This window comes from Salminus brasiliensis, chromosome 1 (genome assembly GCF_030463535.1).
Source record: "Salminus brasiliensis chromosome 1, fSalBra1.hap2, whole genome shotgun sequence".
Classification (NCBI taxonomy): domain Eukaryota; kingdom Metazoa; phylum Chordata; class Actinopteri; order Characiformes; family Bryconidae; genus Salminus; species Salminus brasiliensis.
In genome coordinates this window covers 73,999,496-74,021,744 of record NC_132878.1, presented here as the reverse complement: position 1 = coordinate 74,021,744, position 22,249 = coordinate 73,999,496, and the positions used below count along the sequence as shown (strand labels likewise).

The 22,249-nt window shown below is 40.3% G+C and overlaps 1 protein-coding gene across 4 annotated transcripts in view; it reads left to right on the top strand.

Moving 5' to 3' along the window:
- Positions 1-22,249, top strand: part of arfgef1 (ADP-ribosylation factor guanine nucleotide-exchange factor 1 (brefeldin A-inhibited)) — a 78,626-nt gene that overhangs the window by 17,130 nt on the left and 39,247 nt on the right. For 2 of the 4 annotated variants that reach the window (XM_072688840.1, XM_072688839.1), the window contains exons 2-6: positions 12,620-12,650; positions 14,361-14,517; positions 15,819-15,965; positions 18,862-19,041; positions 19,167-19,220. In XM_072688840.1, coding sequence (XP_072544941.1) covers positions 12,620-12,650; positions 14,361-14,517; positions 15,819-15,965; positions 18,862-19,041; positions 19,167-19,220 — 569 coding nt within the window. The remainder of the gene's footprint in view (positions 1-12,619; positions 12,651-14,360; positions 14,518-15,818; positions 15,966-18,861; positions 19,042-19,166; positions 19,221-22,249) is intronic. The other 2 variants (XM_072688842.1, XM_072688841.1) reach the window with 1 other exon arrangement.

Here is a 22,249-nt window from a genome sequence, read left to right as displayed (position 1 = left end):
GATGTTAAAAAATTATTTCTTAATGTGGGATTTTTTTCCTACTGAATAAATTCACTTGAGTTAAAGGTTGGATTTTGCTCTTTTTTCCATCATGGTCCTATATTATTTCGAAAAAAACTCAATTTATTAGAAGCTAAAGAACACATCTTAACCAGGGGTGCCAATAATTATGGAGGGCACTGTATGTATTCATTTTAAAATGTGTAATGTGTAAATGTATGTAGCACAGATTCGGTTATTTGAGACTGATCGGTCGGTCACTGGCTATGGCCAATTAGTCTAAAAACTAGCTGATTCCGGTCACCAGCTGATTGCTCGTTGTGTTATTGTATTATATCTTGTGGCAAGCATGTTAGCTTGTGGCTAGTGTGTTGTCGTACAGGCTACTGTGAGGGACTATGCAAAGACTTTTTCACCTTTTGCACAGAGAGACATGTTTCACATAAAGCTTATTATTTTTCTTATTATTAGCTATTTTATTCTTGGCTCAGAGAAACTGTTGTATGTGGGAACTGAACGTGCGCTACAGCAGACTGAGATTAAATAGAAAAAATATATTCCTTTAATTTTGCTGTGACTCTTCGATTCTTCACATTTCCATGTGTTGTGATGGCGTGAATCTGATTAGGGATGCACACGAGGCCCCCCTCCTGTCAGTGGGTGTTTGATGTGCTGCTGATTGTCTGAGCAAAAGTACCGCCTGAAAGTCAAGGATAAAAGAAGTCTTTGTTTTTTCATCCCTTTTGGAATAATGGATGTCATTACTTAATATTTAATGCTCTATATATTGTAATGCCTTCCAAATGTGAGATTAATTTGAGACTCTGGGTGCTTTCACACCTACCTTGTTTGGTCTGCATCTTCTGACTTTTCAGTTTGGTCCAAACCAAAATAGCAGGTATGAAATGTGCCCTGGACTAACTTGCAGGTTATCTTTACCCATTTAAACAATAGAAGAAGATAAAGAATCAGAAGAGAAGTCAAAATGAGCCGTGGTAGGACAATGTAGTGTCGATGAGCACCTTCACTTGGTGAATTCGAACTGGCCTCCAGTGCTGCTGTCGAAGGTGGTGCTTCTGGTAGTAATGTTGTAATATTAGCAGCATAGTGGCAATTCAATTAACCTGTTCATTCTTTGTTCTGGTAAGGGCTACTCACTCAATTGTGGATTGAGTCAGATGCATGGCCCTTTACAAACCAATGAATGTGAAGTATAGGGAAGCACAGCCCGTGTAGGTGATTGTGATGGGACATTGGTACATCATGCAAAGTTCTTTAGTGTGCTCGCTACATTGCAGTGTGAAACCAAAACTAACTGAGTTAACAAAAATGACCTTTGGTTCTGACCTTGGTCCTGAGTTTTAGATTTGAAGCCAGAAGTCCCCCCCCCCCCCCAATTCAGCCAAAGAGCAAAAGCCCAGTGTCAAGCCTATCTTGTAGTAGAGGAGCTGAGGGGCATTTCTTCTGGACAGTCCTCAAAGTTATTTGACTATCTGAGATATTCTGCATTGTGAAGGATAATTAAGATCTGGTCATAGTCATTTGACTGCAGCTAATGACCTGAAATGAGTTCTAATGCCATGATATTAAAAGCAATGTCTGATTCTCGTCTAGGCAGCGGAATCTCAGAGCACGATATCTGAAAAGATCTACAATGACAATATTTTATCATATCGTGATAAATGTTGTTATTGTGCATATCGAGGATACTGTTAGTGCTTAATAAACACTGATCAGCTGTGGATTTTATTACTAACAGTGTAATTACACTGGTTTAATTAGATGAAGTGCAGCAGATGTTAAGTATAAATTACTCTTCAGTATGGGAGAATATCTGAATAGTAGTTTTTAATCTGTCGCTACTGATGTTTTTAGTAATGATTACATATCGTGATAAATATCGTGTATCGCGGAAAAGTCTTTAAATATTGTGATATAGTATTTTTAACATATAGTCCAGCCCTAGTCACCACCATGCTAATGAAAGGACATAAGTTCTATTGCTTGTTAGAAATGTATTTAAGCTTTTGCTCTAGTGTAAAATGCTTAAACTTAAGACACCAGATGCGTCTTGTCATTCTTGGCCAAATCAAATATGTTCAGTTTGGGAACGGTAGGGAAACAGCTGCACTTAAATAAATAAATAAATAAATAAGCCCTTTAATACGTAGTTAACGAAAAAGTATTAAAAAATTGTTTTATCAAACATTTAGTTTTTTATATTTTTTTAATTTAAAATATAACATCATAGTTTGTGTTAACGTACTGTAACATGTTACCGTTTTACACAGTACACTCCCCTCTCTCTCTCTGACCAAAACAGCTGCATGGCCTTGTGGGAATGATAAAAGCTTGCTGGAAAGGCCATGAAATTCATAAGCAGTGATTCCAACATGATCAGTTCCTGCCCCTCCTAACGCACTGTATTATAATCCAGGGCTTTGTTGCAACTTTCTATCCATGCTGCTTTCTCTGACGTTGTTTCAGGCATTTACTGCAATTGAATTGTTTTTCAACTTTGGTGTCTGAACATTCACTACTGTGCAAAAGTCTGTGGCCTATGTCTAATTGTTGTTAAGTGCAAAAATACTACCATTAAAATAGTAAACAGTAAACAGTCCATGGTGATTGGTTTTATGAGTGAGTGTGATGGCATAACAGTTTCTGACCATTTCTGGAGGAAGGCCAATATTTTCAGTTCCCATCCAACACCCACACACATGGGTCACACATACTCAGTCCTTCACCAGAGTGAATCAGGCGTGGTGCTGGTGGAACTGAACAAATCCATGCAGTGACTGGGAATCACAGAGACGTCCGTCAGAAAGGCGCAGTTAGTAGAACACAGGCTTGGTTGATGTGTTCTTCTAATCAACATATCAATAACTTTACTGACCGACATCACAATGTGACTGCTGGCTTTTTTTATTTGGGTTTATTCTAATGTGGTGTAGTAGGGCTGTATGATATTGGAAAAAACTGACATTGTGATATTTGGTGTTTAGCGGTTTATGTATTGTGATATTATTAATAATGCACTCCATATATCCAAGATTGGTGTAAAAATATATATATTTTAGTATTATGTTTCTCTTGTAGATCTGTCTTGGGAAATGAGAACAATGCAAATGTTCCTTTTGTACACTGTTAAGTACAAGGTCCTCAAGAAACTTTTAGAGATTCCTCTTTTTAAAACTGTGGAGGAACCTTCAAAAAAAGGTCCCTTGAAAGTTCCTCAAAGCACCTTAAGAGGTTCCTTATGGATCTTATACTTTTAACTGCATGTAAGCAGCAAAATAGTGGGGCAAAAAAATGGCATTGGTAGTGCTTGAAGAACACTGATCAACTGCAGATTCATTACATTACAAACAGTGTAATTAGACTGGTTTCATTGGATGAAGGTCTGCAGATGTTGAAGAAAAAGCACTTCGCTCAGTACGGGAGAGTATCTGAATAGTAGGTCTTAAGAATTTGTGGCTACTGATATTTAGTCTGTGATTACATGTGTAGTAATAAAAATCGTGTATCGTGAAAATGTCTTAAAATATTGTGATTTTACCATATCGTCCAGCCCTATGTGCAGCATTATTGTATAGTGTATACAGACAGAAACACACTCACTGCTGAGATGCACAGTTTCATAGCGGCCTAAAACCTTTGCACAGTACTGTGTAATCCACTGCAAAAACTACGACATGTCATATCATGACGCTGGTGACACTCGACCAGCTGAACTCCGTCCCCCTGCTTCGTAACCCAGGTATCCTGAAGGTCCTGAAGGCCCTCGGCGCTGCAGTGTTGACAGTTTTTCCTGCTCAGACACACCTGCAGCTCATCACCCGTGTGTCAAAGCTCTGAGTGGGTTAAAACAGGGGTGTCTGGTTTATTAGAGCAGGGAAATCTCTACTATCAGACCTGTTTGATGCTTTAATCTGCTATGTGAAATAAAAGCAGTTGGGAGACTGACTCAGCACTTTCTTTTACTCGCTCGGCCCTGCAAATTGGCCCAGATTACGTGCGACTGAAGCACTGATGATTTTGAGCAGGATAATGAGAAGATCATTCATAAGAGACATGAAGATGTTTCCTGAGCCACTGCATTAATCCTTCCTTTTGGGGTACATATCTTACGGTCTTCTTGTAGTTTAATCCCCAACAAGATCCTCTTATATTGTTTGTGAGCGTGTGTGTACTACAAATCCAGTCCTAACTGATTTGAACATGACCATTTTCCAACCACTCTTTCTTTGAGAACTAAACAGGCTGGTTTTGGTACTGTGCCTTAAGCATTCGGATATTGCGATGAGCTCTGTTGTGACTGGCTGCCCTGAATGTGATTTATGAGTGGTGCACTGCAATAGGAATAGAGCACTGATGCCCACACATCATAATTTACATTCATACTATGTCTAAAACATATAAAAACTATTTACATTTTTGTTCCCTGTAGTTCGGTAACAGTCTATGAGGTGCACATCACTGTACACTGCAGTTCAGTAGTTAGGGGGTCGGGTCTGTGCCATCGTGGCGAGGTGGAGGCCTGCAGTACACACTCTTTGAAATGGTAATGGCAGCGTGGGAGATGTCTCCACTTCTCAGCTCTGGCTGAACAGCCGGCACGGTGGATCAGATTGACCTGACCTGACCGTGGACGGAGGCTCAGGACTTTCCTCCCCCACATCAATAAAACGCTTAAAAAAAGCACCATAAAACTCACTTCCAGGTAGTGCTATACGACAAAATTGTAGCTCACTGTTGCTAAAAATAACCGTACAATGCATTTTACCGTCTGTACATGTTTTCATAGGGTTTGTATTCTAACCTTCAAACCTTAAGAGCTAGTTTTCCTAGAATTGGATTATGGAGAATAACCATTCAGAATGCTCTTGTTGTCCAAGACTAGGCCTAATCCCTATCTGGGAACCTGAGTCTAAACCTTCTTGTCCCCCCAACCCAACCTCCCCAACCTTACATTATCTTTTTTTTTCAACATCTGACATATATATTTAGATTTGACTTATTTCAAATCAATATTTGACAATTAATTTGTTGAATTTCATAAAAGCATATGTTTACATGATGCTGGACTACTTCTCTAGCATATCTGCGTATGCCCACAATTCCATTATTGGTACATCCGTGCAACAATAACTTAACAATTATGCATTGTTAAGTATTTCTGAACTAGTTTTATTATTACCTTGATTTCTGCCCCAGGCTCAGTGATGCTTCTTGCTTTAATATATTATATAATATTATATTATATTATATTATATTATATAATTAATTCAATATATAAACAAAAGTAAACCAGCACCGATATTTGAAGACTTCTGACAAGGCATTAGTAAGCTGTAAAACATCCATCGAAAGGTGTCGGATCATCTGCAGTGATTTTGGAATAATTTAAATCAATTATATAAACTTGTAGTTTTTTTTCTCCCTCCTATAAAGTGTATTACCATAGTGCTCAAGTTCCCAGGCTAGTTCCGAACGCTTAAGCAGAGACCAGAGATTTTACCCTCTTAAGATTCATCCTCAGCGCTACCGTTGTCTCAGCACGCTTGGAGGAGAGCACTAAACACTCTGCTTGCTTTGGGACTTTGGGGAATGTCCAATTAAATCAGTACATCAGTTTCCCTCCCCTCAGGGAACGCCGCCAAATGCAGTGCGCTCAGACTTCAGCCGTTGCTTAGTTTGGAGCAGAGCCATGTTTTGCAGCACTGCTTGTTAGTTGGTGTTGATGTGAATGCACAGTGGGAGGAACGTTTGCAGTACTGAAGTGTTGAACCAGTTTTATTAGATTTTTTTTTTTCTTTTTTTTCAGACCATTATTAAACCTAGTCCCAGGCTGCTTTCGGTAGACGGTCTTATCTGAGAAACCGATGCATAGAATGCAGAATCCCGTTAATATGTTTTTTGGATACAATAATATGGATTTTCAGTTGATTAGAACGTTCAGCTTTGTAAAAGCTCAATATTAGACACAGGCTGAGCTTTACACTGTCCCAAAATTATTCTCAAGCCACAAGCTCATAGGGTATCCCCAAACTAGCACACTAGCCACAAGCTACTGTGGCAGCCATGATGCAGTATAATGTCCTCCCAACATCTTTAATATACTGTAATTATCATTTTAGTCAATTTATGTGCCTTAACATTTGATCGCCTCATTTGACATGTTTTTTTTTTTTTAAAAAGTTAGAATATTCGTTTTTGATGATCTACAGCTTTTTCTCAGCTTTTTTGTTTGTCATTCTGGACTGGATTTTATATTTTTCATCTTATTTCTTTGTATACCATCTTACTGTAGGCTGGTACAGTTAGCACAGCACATGCATATTTGTCATGCGACCACATTGTTTTCTTATTCTTTATAAAAAGATGATGACATGGGTGTTGTGTATGTGCCAACTCTGGAGGTGAATGACCGAAGCCTGGCCTTTTACTCAGTGTGTGTTGGTCTGTGGAAGAGACAAAGGCGGATTTTTGGGGATTATGGAGTCTTCAGTAGTCTGAGGAGGAGTGCCGGTCTGATGAAAGCGGAGTTCGGTTAAGCTCGGGCCTTGGCTTCTAGCCTCACTGCAGAATCACTCCATACTGAAAGAGAGAGATGGAGAGAGAGTGACGGAGAGGAGGGGAGATATGGCTCGAAGGCTGCACAGAAAACTAAACCCCAGCTTTGTGCTTCCTACCAGATCCTTATCACTCATGCTCTGATTGAGTTGCTGGTATTTGATTTGTTTCAGAGGCGGAAAGCTAGGCTGCTCTCACTGAGCCATGGCTTTGTGTGTGTGTGTGTGTGTGTGTGTGTGTGTGTGTGTGTGTGTGTGTGTGTGTTAGGAGTGTAAAAAAGCATCAACCTGAAGATTGCGATTTTTTTTAATCAGTTTTAGAATGTTAGAATTGATCATATCCAGCACTGTGCAAAAATCAGAGATCATTCTCTCATCCTATGTTTCCTTTATTTCACGACCATTAAGTACAATTTCTTCAAAGATGTGTCTGAGGTGATTAGACTGAGAACTTATGCTCATAACATTTTACCTCGGAAGTCAAATGTCGGAGATGGGAATGATGTCACACCCGAGTTTCCTGCTTTCCAATGAAATATCTCGATAACTGTACACTATTTCAAAACTTTACCCAATTACAGTTAGCTAGAGACTTCAGAGTATACCCCAACTGGTTTGACATTCTTTTATGGACAGTCCCACATAACATGTCTCAAAACATGTCCCACTTTTTATGTCCCAGGTTAGCATAATTGGCATTGTCACCGTTTGGCATTGCTAGCAATAATAAAAGTAATAAAAAAAATAATAATAATAAAATAATATTTCATAACACTGCACATCCAAATCCCACTTGTGGGGGTGTTACAGTTGCAGTTACATTAATGGCATTTAGCTGATGCTCTTATGCAGAGCGACTTACAAGGTAGCTTGTTTTACAGAGGTGGGCCAATGCAGTGTTAGGAGTCTGTTGTAGCACAGTCACTCAGACCGGGAATCAAACCCCGGTCAGGGTGCAATAGCTCACTGGCAGGTAGTGGGGTTATCCGTTGCGCCACACCAACCACAATTGAAACTTCAGTTGTGTTGAAACTTCCAGTTGAAACTTCCTACTTGGAACTCAGAAAGTCCGACATCCCAGTTCAAATGGAACGCAGCATCAAGCAGGAGTATCTAAAACCTGGAGGTCAAATGAATAATTTAAGATAACAGTAAATGCTGGATCCCTGTCAGATTAACCACACATACAGCATTTAAGTTTGAGAGAGGAGAAAATAAAGGTCCTCTGAAGACGACTCAACACTGTGAATGTGAAAGCATGTGGAGCTGATCAAGAAGCTTGTACTCAGGAAAACAAACAGGCATGTGCATTTGTTAAGGCTACTTTTAATGATCTGACCACCCCAGTGTCCAAGACCTAAACCTCAGACTGAGCTTGTGAAGGTTTGTATAAATCTCCTGCAGAAACATTTGCAGAAACCCTAAAAGTGAGTCTCCTGAAAAGAACTGAAGCTGTAATAAAGGTAAAGGGTGATTCACTGAACACTTAATTGCCTGATATGAGATTTAGTTGTTGTCTTATCATCCATTAAATATATGTTTTCTCCTTTGCTTTTCGACATCAGGGGGGAAAAAGGACATGTACGTAATATCTGTTTTTACTGGAAATGAACTCTGCACATAACAGAGTTATGTCCGTGTGTTATGTCGTTTCATTTTGGAGCTCCATGAAGTTGGAGTTCTCTGCTTCCACAGCTGCTCCTCGCGTGGCGCACTTCACAACCTGCTGTTTATCTTTCCACAAAGATAGAGCCGTAGCAGGCGCGCGCGTGTGCGTGTGTTTATGCCAAAGCCTTCCGCTGTTGGCGCCGCGGCTGCTCGTTGCCTAATTGATGTACAGCCCAGAACACTTCTGAATGCAGGTGCCTCTCCAGGCTGCCAGACCGGCTGCTTATTGAATTAACTCTGGAGATAAAACGCCGTCCGTGTAAAGCGCCATTCGTACATCCAGGTGAAATCAGTTCAAAACACTCGTTTCGGATCCCTCCTGGGGGCCTTCGTCTGTCCTTCGTCTTTTTTTTTTTTTTTTTTTTTTCTTGAGCGGAAAAGAAAAAGAGAGAGAGAAAGCCGTCTACGTTTGTCCCAATTCAATCGGCAACGCCCAGCACGGAAGCACAGTGCAGAAAGAAGACATTTCACATTTAGCCATATGCCGAATTTACCCTCCACTCTCTGATGCTCACACGGGCAAATCTGAGAGCATGGACCCCAGATAGCAGGGCGTGTGGTTTTAGTATTTCATCATCAGGATTAGGAACAGTTTTTCTCTCTGGGGAAATATTAATGGTGTTTGAAACATGCTTCTCCAATGCTTTTTCTGAAATCAAGATTATCAGTAGGGTCTTTGTTCCCCTTTTGCTGCAGCTATGTCCTCCACTACTGTGGGAAGGCTTTAAACTAGATGCTGGAACTAGTGTTGCAGTGGTACACTGGGTTTAGGTATACCATGATATGAAAACAATGGCGTACCTTTTGCTTTTTTCAGTATTTGTGGGGAGAAATGCAGCTGAATTCAAAATGCAGAAGAGTTTCACTAATTTCTTACTATTTTAAAAATCAAACAAATGATCAATTAATGCAGAAAATAATCAGCCGACGAAGCCATAATCAAAATAATCATTGTCTATAAGCAAAATAGTTTTAACTGTACTACATTTTTTGTCCAACCAAAAAACCCCTATGCCAGTGTAGGGTCAATGGATCATAAATAAAAAAGCCGAAGAATTGTGTGGGATAGAACAGGGTTCCACTGTTCCACAGCCCAATGCTGCAAGGCTTAATACCCCTCTAGCTGATACTTTGCAATCTTAAGCTCATATGCGGCTTACTCCATTCTACTGACTGAGCTATTCTGTGGATACCATACAAGCGTTGCATGCATAATTGAGTAGGTGCAGCTTAAATGAGGTAATTTCACTCATTAGAAATGGTGTCTGGATACTTTTGGACATGTTCTGTATGTGCTACATGCATACATGCCAACTCCTGTGAGTTGAATTGATTTCATATTATTGCCAACGTCGCTAAAACTATATTTGCGATATATTTGCAATACAAGCAAGACTACTTTTATTTATGTATTTATTTATTTATTTATTTATTTATTTATTTAAATTATTTATAAGCCACTAAAGAACTTTAACTTACTTGATGTAAGCATTCTCTAGTACATCTCTGGTACAAACATGGTTTTATATGGAACTAAAAGTGGGTCTTCCTTGGCATCGCTCGAAGAGCTATTTGTAGCACAACCTCAGAGGTCTTCTCAATGTGCTCAAAAGTATCAGGACAGCCACTCTAATTACTGAATTCAGCTGCTTCAAGGTGGACCCATTCAATTGCAAACACAACTTATGTAATCTTCATAGAAAAGCAGTAGCGATCTCTGAGAAGCCTAGGATCAATATGCCCAATGGGCTTTGGAGCAGTAGAAGTGGGTTCTCTGGTGCAAAAGGAGCTTCATCCTATACAATCAGGGTGAATTGGAGTACCAGAGCTCCAGATCACCCACTATCAGTACCTGGGCTCCCTAATGCTCTTGTAAATGCTAAATGCAATCAGATCCTCAAAGCAATGGTTCAGCATCTAGTCTAAAACCTACTGTTAAACCGACACTGAAGCGAGTGCTTTGAGTGGTTAGCCAATTTCTGTTTAATATACTGTGTTTTTGTAAGTGGACAAAGAGAACAAGCTCACTTTGTAAAGCCACATGTCCGCAGACTTTTGACGCGCGACTAGAGCTGTCTGCTGGCTTACAGAGTGCAGTAGTCCGTGGTATGCGTGTTGACTACCATGTTATTGGTTTCCATGACAGCAGCATCATTATGGTGATAATCCTCATCGCCTGAGCCCCTGTGCAGTCGCTCACACGCTCGCTGTGTATCTGAGTGGACTTAACCTGCAGGGCATCCTGTTTATTTTATACCAAGGCGAAGTAGGCCTTGATTTCAGCCGCGACGGCCCTTTAATTTCAGAGAGGCTTGTGGCACTGTGGGCTTCATATAGAGAGAATTCTCCACAGCAAGTTATTTTATTGCTGACATTATTTATTTTCTAGCCTCCGAAAGGCCAAAGGCTGACCTTACTTTCTGCACAGTTCCGTAATTAAGATGTAAACACTGTCCTTCAGAGTTGGTTCAGAACTGTGTGCAGTGATGGTGAATGGAAGCAGACGTCAGACAGGGAAGTTCAGTGCCTGTAAAAGTTCCCGCACAGAAAGGCGTGAAATATCATTAAATGCTGCGATATAATTGGCAAATATTGCATTATTGGATTTTACCAGTGCCGGCCATGCTGTCATTCTGCCAGTGACTTTGCTTTTAAGTTCTGGCTGTTAATGTCAATGTTGGAGACCGGCCAGAGCTGCAGAATTAGAAGCATCGAGCCGTGATTGCATGCAGACCAGCGAGAGGAGGGTGAAGAGAGGATTGTGTTCTCCTGTAGTTCAAACCCACATATGCAGTAGTGTGTTCGTACAATCGTACATCCATTGCTGTAGGGCTTTTAATTGGCTGTGGTTGTGTGTGTGTATGTCCTCAAGGACGCACAGTACAATTATATAAGCTATTTTATATATATATAACAATACTTTACTGCATGTCAAAAGTTTGGAAACATTGAACTGTGCAGTGCTTTGGTGGGAAGTGTCTCAAGTCGTCCTTGAAGAACTGCATGAAGAAGTGTGTGGGACCATGTCGGTTTATCACTTTGTTTCATGTGATTGCAGCTAGGAATTGCAGACGTTTGGCTGCTCTGTGTCTTTATCCAGGGTGTGTGGCGTCTAGTGTCTGTCCTTCTAACACACATGAGGGCGTCTTGCTGAGGTCACTTGAGCAGTGATGAGTCCAGGGCTCTAATTCTTCTAATTCAGTGTGTTTTTCGACCGCTGTAGACAGACTGCTAATGCTCGGCGTGTTCCCCTGTGTTTTTATGGGGCTGAGGTCGTTTGATTAATGATGGTCCTGGGCGGAAACAGGCTTCAGAATCATTGCTTAATTAAATTCCAGTGTTGGCCACCAGGACAGCTGTCCAGTGAAAATGAAGTAACATCCGCCGGCAGTGAAATAATAAAGCAGAGCCATGTTTAAAACACACACACACACACACACACACACACACACACACACACACACACACAGACATCTATCTAATATACACCGTCATATCAAAACATTATGACTATATCAGGTTTGGAATGAACTCAGCTCCACTGACCATATAGGAGCACTATGTAGCTCTCATCATTCCAGACTGTAGGTGATGGTGGGTTAGTGTGTGTGTGTGTTGTGCTGGTGTGAGTGGATGAGACACAGCAGTGCTGCTGGAGTTGTTAAACACTGTGTCCACTCACTGTCCACTCTACTAGACACTTCTACCTAGTTGCTCCACCTTGTAGATGTAAAGTTGTCAGAGACAGAAGCTCAGCTGTTGCTGCACAGTCTGTGTTGGTCATCCTCTAGTCCTCCAGTGGTCACAGGACGCTGCCCACAGGATGCTGTTGGCTGGATATATCTGGTTCATGGACTGTTCTTAGTCCAGCAGTGATGCTGAGGCGTCTGATCTACTCATACCAGTTCAACACACACTAACACACTACCACCACCACCACCATGTCAGTGTCACTGCAGTGCTGAGAATGACCCAGCACCCAAATAGTACCTGCTTTCTTCTCTCTACATATTTGTACATCTATCTCCTTCCCGCAGAGATGCTGACGGATCAATCTTTCTGTGTCTGATGTTTAAATGTGGCTCATAGGGAAGCGATCCCACCTTTTCTCTCCTCACACTGGTTCTGATATCTCTGATATTGAGGTGTCAGTGCACATTGAAAGGTGCTGTGTTTAATACAGTGCTTCCTCTCTGGTGCTTTGCTCAGTCTCGCCTACAACACAGAGCACAGGCTGTTTGGTTGGTGTCATCAAGAAAGTTGGTACTTATTTAATGAAGTCAGGTGTGTTTTTGTATTGTGAGTTCTTCACTATTGTGTTTCTGCCTCTCTTATTATCCATTTCTAAAATGCTCGCTTTTCTCTTTCTTTCACAGAGGAGATAAAAGCAGAATCTGAGAAATTAAGGTAAGCCTGTTTTCTCATGCTACATACTGTGTGTGTTTTGCATTTGTTACATACATACACTTACTGAGCAATTTATTAGGAATGCTGTACTAATACTGGGGTTTTGGGATTGCTGTAGATTTTTCAGGAGTACTTTCATGCCGTGAGTCTCCAATTCTACCACATTCCAAAGGTGTTAGGTTCAGATCTGGTGACTGGGAAGGCCACCGAAGAACACTGAAGAACTCATTGTCATGTTCATGAAGGCAGTTTGTTACAACTTGCTTTGTGACGTGGTGTATTATCTTAATGGAAGTATCTATTAGAAGACTGTTAAACTGTGGCCATGAAGGGGACCACAGTGTGCCCAGAAAGGATTCCCCACACCATTACACCACCGTTTTCTGTTCTTGGCTGACAGAAGGTGATCCTGACGTGGTCTTCTGCTGTTGTAGCCCATCCACTTCAAGGTTTGACGTGCTGTGCATGGATAGATGCTTTTTCAGATTGGTGATCTGAGTTACCGTAGCCCTCCTGTCAGCTTGAACCAGTCTAACCGATTTCTAACCTTTTCCTCTCTGATCAACAAGGCATTTCTGCCTGCTGAACGGTTGTGCTGCAAATCCCAGATGATCCGCAGTTCTGGAATTACTCACACACTTGTTCGACATCAACAATCATGTCACACGTAAAAATCACTGATATCCCATTTTGCCTCTGTTCTGATGGTTTGACGTGAACGTGAAAGTCCCCAGACCAGATCCTCATGGTTTAAGGCAGTACACTGCTGCTATATGATTGGAATTACAGGTTTTCCTAATAAAATGTTCAGTGGGTGTGTATATATTAATGACAGAGTTCTGAAATTGCTGCAACAATGTTTTATATACAGCGATTTATGCAACTTTGACCTTAGCTATGAAGTATACTGACTGTATTTAAGTAGTAGTCTGCGTGTTCGTGCAGCATCTTCATCCAGCAGACCTCTATTTTTGTTTCCCACAGTGTTCTTTCTCTCTCTCTCTCTCTCTCTCTCTCTCTCGCCATCTCTAATTTTCTCTTGCGCTGTCCCTGTGTGTTTGTTGCCCCCCCATTCCCTCCACTGTGTTGTTTTAACGCCATATAATAAGCAGCCTCTAGTCTCTAGAGAGAGAGAGGTGTGTATGTGTGTGTGTGTGGCAGCTGTGAGGACTGTACTGTCTCTCCCTGGCGGTCCAACTAAGCCTCAATTTATGTCAATTAAAAACATGACCAGGCTAATCCCTCCATCAGCAGATAAAGGAATGAGTGAGAGAAAGTAGGGATATTTAGAGTATGCAGTAGAGTTTATCTCTATCTGTCTCGTATATCGCTCTATATCTCTCTCTCTCACTCTGTCTCTCCCATTTTCTATCTCTCATCCTCTCTCACTCTTTCTGTCTCTCTGTCTGGCTATCTCTCTCTCCACCCCCCCCCCTCCTCCCTCAAGGCACTAAAGCTTCACAGGCTCATGAGCCAAGACAAAGACAAACGCGCACACACACACACACTCGCACCCCTGTTTGGGCTCCCCTCTGGTTAGCGCTCAGGCCCTGGTTTCTGCTGCTGGGAGGCTGATAGAACTGAGTGAATCTCTTCTCTTCTGAAATGTCTGAAACCGAATTTGTCTTAGACGACGTACGGCTCCTTGGCATTTGGCCGATCTGCTCTTGACTGATGATGCAACTGATTTCATTTCTCCTGCCCCTGTAGCCCACCTCCTGGAGATAGCAAGTCTGGTTCCAGTACTCTGCCCCCCATCAAATCCAAGACCAACTTCATCGAAGCAGATAAATACTTCCTGCCGTTCGAGTTAGCGTGCCAGTCAAAATGTCCCCGCATCGTGAGCACATCTCTGGACTGTTTACAGGTCAGTGCTGTCAGGAGAGCCTTATTAACTGTGCGAGGAGCAGACATAACTGATTCATAATACACAGGAATATCCAGTATGGACAAAATACCACATGGGTATTACAGTGCTGTGCAGTTGTACATTTTCCAGTATTTAAAACACATATGGGTGCATGTAGGGGAAAAAGACATGGGTAATAATTGGCCAGTGTTACAAAATCATATGGAATTTAAATGAAATTTCCCATAATAAAATCCCATACTATTTCTCTTAGCCACATTTAAATCAATTTGGATGACTATATTGTTATTATGTTAAAGAGTATTATTATAACAACAATTATTATTATTATTATTGCTTTTATTATTATATGAAATTGTATGACTATTTCTGATAGTATATTGTATGACTCACTGTTACTGTGACATTGTGTCTTAGTACTAAGACATAGTGTCTCAGCACAGACAGTTCAGACTTCAGAATATTCTGCTATTCAGGATGGCTGCTATACTGCTATTTTTAGCTAGGTGACGTATAGTTAGATAGATAACAGTGTGTAATACAGTGTCGGAAACCACACAAGCAAGTATTCCACTTGTGTGAGCACTTCCATTTGCCTGTATTTCCGCATTGCACAGAATATTTGTAGTCAGAAATATTCTATATTTAGTGGCTTATTGAAGTGTGACTTTTTAAAATATTTACACATATTTCCCAGGTTGCACTTTTATGCAAGGTGTAATGTAGCTAATAATTAGTCGAAGCTTATGGGCATTGATTAGCATTGATTGCAAACTGCAGACCCAAATCCTCACATGTTCAGTTGGATGTTTTTAGTAACCTCTAGCAGACTGGCTTGTGGTTGCTTGTATGATTCACTGTTATTAAGAAGCATGTAATGAAACGCTGTTTAGTTCAGACTTCAGGATATTCTGCTATTCGGGATGGCTTCTATACTGCTATTTTTAAGCTAGGCAGCGTATGATGTTTCTTGTTTCTAGATAACAGTGTGTAATACAGTGTCGGAGACCACACAAGCAAGTCTGGTTGACATTAATGAACAACTCCACACTGATTTGAGTGTGTGATGATTTAGGTCTGTAGTTTGCATCATGCTAATCATTGGTCATAGGCATCAATTCTTGGCTTCATTATGCACAGGGTAAAAGGGGCAATTAAGTAATGTTTCCCTGTCCAATAGGAAGCAAACTTTCCTGTTGCAACATGCCTGTTGGACCAGCTTGAGCGTTTGCTGAGCAATCTTGCTTTGTGTAATGCCCCACTGTTGAGATGCGTTGTTGTGTTTTGTGCTTGTGCAGAAACTCATCGCCTATGGGCACCTTACGGGCAGCGCCCCGGACAGCACGGCCCCGGGAAAGAAACTTATAGACAGGATCATCGAGACGATCTGTGGCTGCTTCCAGGGGCCGCAGACCGACGAAGGCGTTCAGCTGCAGATAATAAAGGTATTATGTTATTTCCCTCATTTAATGACGTGTATATGTATAACACGCTCTGTCCCTGGCGATGCTGATGCCTCAGCCATAACTGATCTCGTTCTCTCTGGGTAGGCAGAATCTTAGCCATATATATATATATATATATATATATATATATATATATATATATATAGTATAATATATAAACAAGATTGAAAGTCAGTGTGGGCCTGACTACAATTTTAGTTAGTGTAGTTATCTGATGTTATAGAACTGGTCCTCCAAGCATATTGAGCTCCAATGAAAATTGAAAAGATGCAGTGGTTCTTCACATGTGTTGGAGGAAGCACATGGTAGCCTTCACGCTTCCATCCTACTGTAGATATTTGGTGGAATTGACCTCGACAAAATTCCATCCAAAAATGAAGAGAAGACAAATCTGTAATATCACTATAATAAACATTTCACAATACTTCAAGTTACATGTCACGGTTTTACAGTTAGTCACGATGTGCGATTGCATGGTACCCTCATCACTCTTTCCAAAATTTAAATGCATTTCTGCCTGTATTTGTTCCATAAATCAGTTGATCTGAGTGGAGACTATTGTAGCTGCAACATCACTCTTTACTCATGCCAAAACACTCTTCGCAGTGCTTTGTGTGCATTTTTTGTCCTAGTTTGCTAATAATCATGTAACTTGGATTAAACAGTCTACCGTTGACTGACTCTTGGGTATGCCTAACCATGTTCCATCAAAAGTTCAACTCTGGTCATGTTGCTGTTTGTTGGCGTCAGCGCATTGCTCTCATTCAAATGAATGGCAAGCAAAGTATTTTTTTTTTACCCCTTACAAATGTGTCATGTGAAGGCTGGCTAATGCATCAACCAGCTTCCTGTATTACCTGTTTAATACTGTGACACCATGATGTTTTTACTAGGTTATCATGGGCAGTTTCTGTTTGTACACTTATTATGAGCTGGTTGTTTGTTGTTTACAGCCTCTTCTTTTGGTCTGAATTCAGGATGGCATGATATCACTTCTTCTTTGCCAGTGGCAGTATTGGAGTCTACTGTGCTTTAAAATGAGCACAGTTTAATTAAAACTCTTCACTTAAGATGAGCATCTAAAAGTAGGACATCATATTCCGACTACTACAACACTCTCCTACCCCACAGAATGAAACGCACAGCTAACATCACCACATCACGCAAGTGTGAGTGTGTGCTGATCGATTTGTTGCGTGGGTGCATTATATATTTGCTGTGTGGTCATGAACATGCACACGCCAACATTTCCCTTTATTCCGAACTGCCCAAACCTGACCTGCTTGTCCTGTTAAAGTCGGTTAATGCTATTTGACTGGACTCTCTGGCTGCTGCTTTATTATTGTGCGCAATAAGCTTGGAATGTGCTGTAGGGGGAGGGTGTACAGAAAGGAATGCTACCTACAGTGTGTTAACCTTAAGAACTCATTGTGGCTGTGGATATTGTTGCCACAGCCTTGATTAAACTAGCCAATTGATAAAACTAGAAAATATACATACAGACAACAAATGAAAGGCCTTTTGTTTAAATTAAAGTGAGTTGGATTTAGTGCTTTTTCAGCAGCCGGCCCCTATTTCTGTGATTGGGCGTGATGGAGAGATGTTCCTGCGGCCAACTGATGTGTATTTTTATGGAAGTTAACAGTTAGAATTTAACTGTTTTGGTCACATATAATTCAGCCCAAAGTGCCTTAATAGGTGCAATGCAAAGCAGCTAGTCTGAATGGAGTCCATTTACATATTCAATTTACATAAAGGCATAATAGCAAAGGCAGACAGTTTTTGCAGTTCTAAATTATATGCATATAAAAAAGTGGACTTTGGGGGGGCGGGGGGGGGGGTCAACTGTACTAGCAGAATATGGGCACCATGCTGCAGACTTCAGCCTGAATGCTCAGGAAATGCAAGCTACAAAATTAAGACAAGTAAACCGGATTTTTTTGTGAAAACATTTTCCAATGTTGTCCTTTTTAAAAAGATTTTTTATTAATAAAAGGATACATGTTTTCATGTGTAAAAAATGTGTTTTAGTGATATTAAAAAAAATAACAGTTGAAACAGTTCTCTATTTGCTTTTAGAAGAAAATCCTGATGATTATCAGTGATAAGAAACTGATGTACACTATTTGTGAATGTTTGGATACCCCTTCTAATGAACGCTTTCAGCTACTTTATTTTGCACCCATTGCTGACACAGATGCACAAATGCGCGCGCGCGCACACACACACACACACACACACACACACACACACACACACACACACACACACACACACACACATAGCTTGGCTAGTCCCTGTAGAGAAGTACTGCCAATAGAATAGGAGACTCTGGAGCAGATAAACATGAACCGGTTGGCACCATGCCTAATGCCAGGTGTGAGCTAGAGGGGTATAAAGCCCCCCCCAGCATTGAGCTGTGGAGCAGTGGAACTGTGTTCTCTGGAACGATTGTGATGCTTCATCCAGTACGTTTTGCGAAGAGTTGTGGATGAGGTGGGGTGGTGATCATCCAACATCCTGACCTCACTAAAGATCTTGTTGCAATTGACTGCAATTAAATGCAGCCTCACAACAATGCTCCAAAATGTAGTAGACAGCCTTTCCTGGATTCCAACATAAGAAGGATAAACTTTTCTTTCTTTTTTTTTTTTATTACTCTAAAAGGTTTAAGGTCAACAAAAAGAAATAACTGAACAGTGTTGTCTTATAAGGAGCTCATGAAGATAACATAATGAATTAAATATTGTTAATAATTATAATACTTGAAAATGTCTGAACGTGCCTTGAGGCTTTTTTAACCGATTGGTCAGTGTGTTATTGATTGTGTTCAGTGTTCAGTTATTGATTTGTGATTCCTCTTCACCTCCTCCAGGCCTTGCTGACCGCAGTGACCTCCCAGCACATCGAGATCCATGAGGGCACGGTGCTGCAGGCCGTGAGAACATGCTACAACATCTACCTGGCTAGCAAGAATCTCATCAATCAAACCACAGCCAAGGCCACTCTCACGCAGATGCTGAACGTCATCTTCGCCCGCATGGAGAACCAGGCAGTGAGTGGCCACTTTTCCATCTCCGTCTCAATAATACGGACCAGTGACCTTCGTCTAACCTCTTCTTTCTTCTTGGTTGATGCCTTCTCCCCCCCCTTCCTCCTCCTCCTCCTGTCGAAATCTAGCTTACAAATCACAAGATCAGTTGGTCTTTGGCATCCAGAAAGCGTGACCGTCAGGTAAAGAGTGATAGGGCCTGCCTTTAAGTTTGCTTGATCTGAATTCTTCTGGTTTGTGTGCATTAGCTTCATCCATCCCTTTACACTCTGTGTCAGACCCTCCAGCTCTCTTTGAGAGATGTCCTGTGTGTCTGTGTGTGAGTGAGAGTGTGTGTTTGCTTGCTGTGGCTTCTTTTTTTGTTTATTTTGCCTGCAGTCTTCTCTTTCCACGACAACGACTTTCTTTTTTTTAATGGTTTGATATTTGAAATTTGTAGTGTGTGTGTGTGTGTGTGTGTGTGTCTGAGAGTGAGTGTAGCAAGTTTTCCATTTCTTTTTAAGCATCTTTTAAGATATCAGATAGAAGGCAATGCACAGCCGTCTAAGCGTTAGGCTTAGACCTTAGCGTTAGCACTAGTACCTGAGTCCAAAAGAGAATGCAAATGCTCTTACTTGGGTGGGCAGAAATACCCTGCCTCTGTCCACCCATCACTTGATCTATGCAATGCTATCTAGTGTGGGAGCGCCCACAAACAGGTTCAGCTGTGCTGTGAAATTTGAGTTAGAAGCAGTTGCAAAAGTTGCACTGCAAACATTGCAGTGGTTCAAGCATGTGTTAGCCTTCACCTTCCTCAATCAGATGTTTCCATGTTTGCCAAGCTGTAGCTGTGAAATGTGACCGAAAGCAGCAGGTACCAGTGAACTGATCTAGAAATTACAACAGAACAATAAGGAAAAGCTGTAAAGTTTTACGATTGGGGACAAAAATATTAGGACACACCTCTTAATCATTGAATTTAGGTGTTTTATTCAGTCATTTTGCCACTGCTGTATAAAATCAAGCACCTAGCCATGTAGTCTGCTTTTACTTACATTAGTGAAATAATGAGTCAGTCTAAAGAGCTCACAGAGTTCCAGCATGCCACCGTAATAGGATGCCACCATCCATTTTTTTAAATTTAGTCCCTGGATTTATTCCCTAGAAATGTATTCTCTTACATATTCCACCATCACCATTAATTGCAAGTGATATTATTGAAAAGTGGGAGTGTTTGGGAACCACAGCAACTCCATAGCCATAGAGTGGGTTCACAGAGTACTGAGGCTCATAGTGCTATAAGTGTCCAAAGCTCTGCTGACTCAATAACTGCAGATTTCCAAACCTGCTGTTATAGATGCTGCAGGGGAAACCAAATTAATCACCATGGATTTTGAAAGAGATTTCTTAAAAGTTTCTGTAGGTGTATTTTGTAGGGGTCCCAATACCCTTCTCCTTTTAGTGTAGCTTGGGGCCCACAAACCACGAGAATGTGTGTGTGTGTATGTATATTCAGTTTTATGCAAATATTTGTTGCTTTTCTAAGTGTAAATATGCCCAAATTCTCTACAGAGATACACTTCTGTGCATTCTGCCATTACATCATTTAAAACACAAATATGGTGTGTGCAAAAGTAATGCCTCATTAAATAATATATATATATAATATATATCAATTTGTTTCCTGTAGAGAATTTATGCACTTATTTAACATTTAGAAAATCAATAAAAAGTGTAATTTGAGATATATATATATATAGGCTCCTGGTAGCTTTTACCAAAACAGCCCAGCTGTTCAACATTTAAAGATGTGGGAAGTTTTGATAAGTTCATTCAGACAAAAAGCACCAGTGGTCCCACATGTATAAAGTTCTATCAAATTATGTTAATTATTAAGTCATTTTTTTCTTCATCATTCCACTTGCCATACTGTTCCTAACAGGTCTGATGATCATGCTCTTCGTAAAGTCAATGAATTGTAATACTAAAAGTATGATATGCTCAGAAAAAATGTACTGTTCTATATCTATCTATCTATATATATATATATATATATATATATATATATATATATATATATATATATATATATATATATATAAAAACACTTTGTTCCCTAGAAGGAGGTTCCATTCTCTTATACACAGCTGATAGACACTCACATAATTCTCACGCGCTATTTCAGTTATTCACCTAAATTTAACCTGACAGCTGGATGGAAACCTGGCTCATGTCTGGTTGAAGCAGCTGCATGTGGATATGGACAGAGCGAAACATTGGAGATGTTCTGCATTAGTTGCTCTGGGATCACAATGGCCTCCTCATTTAATCCTCAAAGACTACTTTTCAAAGCTGTCAATTGTGGTCCTCCACACACTTCTCTTAGAGCTAAAAGCTCAAAACACAGCTCACCGTATATAAAATACCCACATTGCACAGATAACTACCGAAGGTGTCTGGTGCTGTGAAGCATTCTGTTTTAACTGTAGACAGAGCTTCAGCTTGCAGATCAGGTAACGCAAGTCTGGGCCAGAATATCAGATATCGCAGTACAAGGCCGAATGAGAAATACAAGGCATGTAACTGTTTCGTCCTTGTTCGCTTTATATTGCTAGCAGTTATTGTAAATATACACAGTGCTAAGCAAAGGTATGTGGCAGTATCAACATCAAAATAAACCCTAATAAACATAGTCAGTTGTCAGTGAGTGTGTTTACTGTAAAACTCTATATAACATTAGAATAAACTCTAATAAACATAAAGTCAGTGGTCAGTGAGTGTGTTTACTGTAAAACTCTATATAACATTAGAATAAACTCTAATAAACATAAAGTCAGTGGTCAGTGAGTGTGTTTACTGTAAAACTCCATATAACATTGAAATAAACCCTAATAAACATAAAGTCAGTGGTCAGTGAGTGTGTTTACTGTAAAACTCTATATAACATTAGAATAAACGCAAATAAACATAAAGTCAGTGGTCAGTGAGTGTGTTTACTGTAAAACTCTATATAACATTAGAATAAACGCAAATAAACATAAAGTCAGTGGACAGTGAGTGTGTTTACTGTAAAACTCTATATAACATTAGAATAAACCCTAATAAACATAAAGTCAGTGGTCAGTGAGTGTGTTTACTGTAAAACTCTATATAACATTATAATAAACACAAATAAACATAGTCAGTGATCAGTGAGTGTGTTTACTGTAAAACTCTATAACATTAGAATAAA